The sequence below is a fragment of the Odontomachus brunneus genome, unplaced genomic scaffold (assembly GCF_010583005.1).
Source record: "Odontomachus brunneus isolate Ranch 3 - 2012 unplaced genomic scaffold, Obru_v1 Obru_scaffold_240, whole genome shotgun sequence".
NCBI classification, from domain to species: domain Eukaryota; kingdom Metazoa; phylum Arthropoda; class Insecta; order Hymenoptera; family Formicidae; genus Odontomachus; species Odontomachus brunneus.
This window is the reverse complement of record NW_022639690.1, coordinates 55,522-57,795: the sequence shown is the minus strand read 5'-3', so window position 1 is coordinate 57,795 and position 2,274 is coordinate 55,522. Positions and strand designations below refer to the sequence as shown.

Sequence of the window (2,274 nt, the reverse complement as noted above, 5' to 3'; positions counted from 1 at the left end):
GGAGGGGGGGACTCTACCTAACAAAGGTCCTTTCTTACAAGTGAACACTGACGAATATACCTGCTTGTCCATTTGCGAGTCTCATCTTTTTATAATACACACTTTTCACACTTTTATTCTACATATAAAAAATTCAACAACAAAAATAATAAACCAAAATATAATTTATAATTTATACCGCCAAGATGTACATCGATATGCGATGTTTATTTTTACATCAATTTTCATCCACAACATTGCGAAGCGATGGAAACCTTTTATCGTATGTAAATAAATATATAATTATAAAAGAAAGTTTATATTGTACAAAATATTCTTGACAAAATAACACATGTACATTGCATGAGAAATATAATCAGTTCATGACTTTAAAACTGTTTTTTATTTCGTATTGCGTTCAAACATCCCGAAATGTCCTTATTTTTACATAGAAAAACAAAATAAATTTAAAAAAATAAATAATGATTAATGTAGTGTCTTTTATATATCCAAAATTGAAAAAAAAAAAAAAGCGAAGCAGTCGTCGGCGGGACTCGAACGCACGCCGCCGGCGCAAAAATGTATGGACGGGAGCCTTAGTCGGCTCAGCTACGCCGCTTACTCGAAAAAGATTCTAATGTTCTTCTTTACATGGGACATAGTTGCGTGACCCTAACTTTGTTTTGTAATTTCTCCTAAACGAAGGCCCATTGGCACAAACGCCTTTAGGGTTTTTATTAGCTACATGTAAGCTATCGAACGCACTATGACTTGTTGGAAAAGCGATTTCCTAATTGGCGTCATCTCCTTGTTAGTATGATATTTCTATAAGGGTAGGGTGTAAAGAGATTTATTTACTGATATTATTAGTTTGATCTTGGTTGGAATCGCCAAAGTCAGGACAAAGTCACCTTGAATTTTTTAAATAAAACTCCTTCATTTTTTATTACATATCTTTATAGCTTACTTTGAGAGCTTTTCAAAACATTATAATAATATATTTTTTCACTAAGTTCTTTTTAAGTATTTATTAAATTATTATAGTATCTTGAAAAGCTCTCGAGATAAGTTACAAAAATATATAAAGAGTACAAGGTTCTATTTAAAAAAATCAACGTGATCTTGAAATAGCTTTGACAATAGCCGCGAAGATTAAAGTCAAGGTCACTTTTAGATGTCTCCCTTGGAACCTACTTGTTATTTATTTTGTTATTTTTATTTAGCAATTTTTGTCTGAAATATTTTTGATATTTTGCTTAGTTTACGAGATAATTGCCTGTACTGATTAAAATGGCACACTCTGTATATTTGTATTTACGGAATTGGTTCGATAAACTTACCGTTAATGATAAAACACATCTTTAGAATTTCTGGGTAATTCGCCTCGTACATTTGGATAAGTATAAGAACCAATTCACCTGCTGTAAGAAATTATATACACATATAGTAAATTAGTAATAATGAAAAAGATATGAATAAAAAATATCACGCATATAAAATAATAGCAGTTTCTGAGGTACATTTGGTTTTATACAAATACCTGGTTTCCACAAGTATTGCTTCAAATTAAATCCCTCCATATCAAAGATAACCGTTAGTTGATTAGCGACTTGTCCATGCTGTTTGGCTTGTTCTCTGGCTAATTTCATATACTGATCCAAAATCTTTATTGTAAATTTGATGAAATCTTTCTGTGTTGTTACGTGTAATATTCCGTACATATCTAAGCCGGCAAACGGTACGACGATAACTGCAAAAGTATTCATGTACACGCACCGGCGTTAATGCCGTCCGAATATCCGTCTGACTCGCACACGATAACGCGTCACTCATACACTGCTGCGTGTAGGTGAGCCATGAGCAGCACGGAGTGGTGGAGGGAGCTAGCGGTATACGATCGTCGGACGCTTGGAGAGGGAATAGTGGTGGGAGTCGCGGCGATCTTCCATCCTCTATCGCAAATGTAAGAACGAGAGAAATAGCATTATAAGACGTCTGAACAGAAATGCCGTCCTAAAATACGTGTGACACACACTAAGAAAACGCTTGACTCACACTGTCTCGTCTATACGTGAGCAATACGCGGTGTCCCGACGACTGTTTCGCTCGCTCGAACGTTCATGCATTTTTCATTGTTAGCAAGGAAATTACTGTAATGTAAAAATCTTGGGGAAAGGTTTTTAGGAGGCTTTGACAAATGCTTCTTAATAGCTACTCTTGAAAAAAAAATAAATATTAGATTTATTTTAATATAGAATTCTGAACCAACATAGAATATGTTGCAACAATATAACG

At 34.2% G+C, this 2,274-nt stretch overlaps 1 protein-coding gene across 3 annotated transcripts in view; it reads right to left on the bottom strand.

Moving 5' to 3' along the window:
• Positions 1–2,274, bottom strand: part of LOC116852612 (SEC14-like protein 2) — a 158,808-nt gene that overhangs the window by 111,535 nt on the left and 44,999 nt on the right. For all 3 annotated transcript variants that reach the window (XM_032833138.1, XM_032833136.1, XM_032833139.1), the window contains 2 exons: positions 1,520–1,729; positions 1,320–1,400 (listed from right to left, as the gene is read on the bottom strand). In XM_032833138.1, the coding sequence (XP_032689029.1) occupies positions 1,320–1,400; positions 1,520–1,729 (291 nt within the window). The remainder of the gene's footprint in view (positions 1–1,319; positions 1,401–1,519; positions 1,730–2,274) is intronic.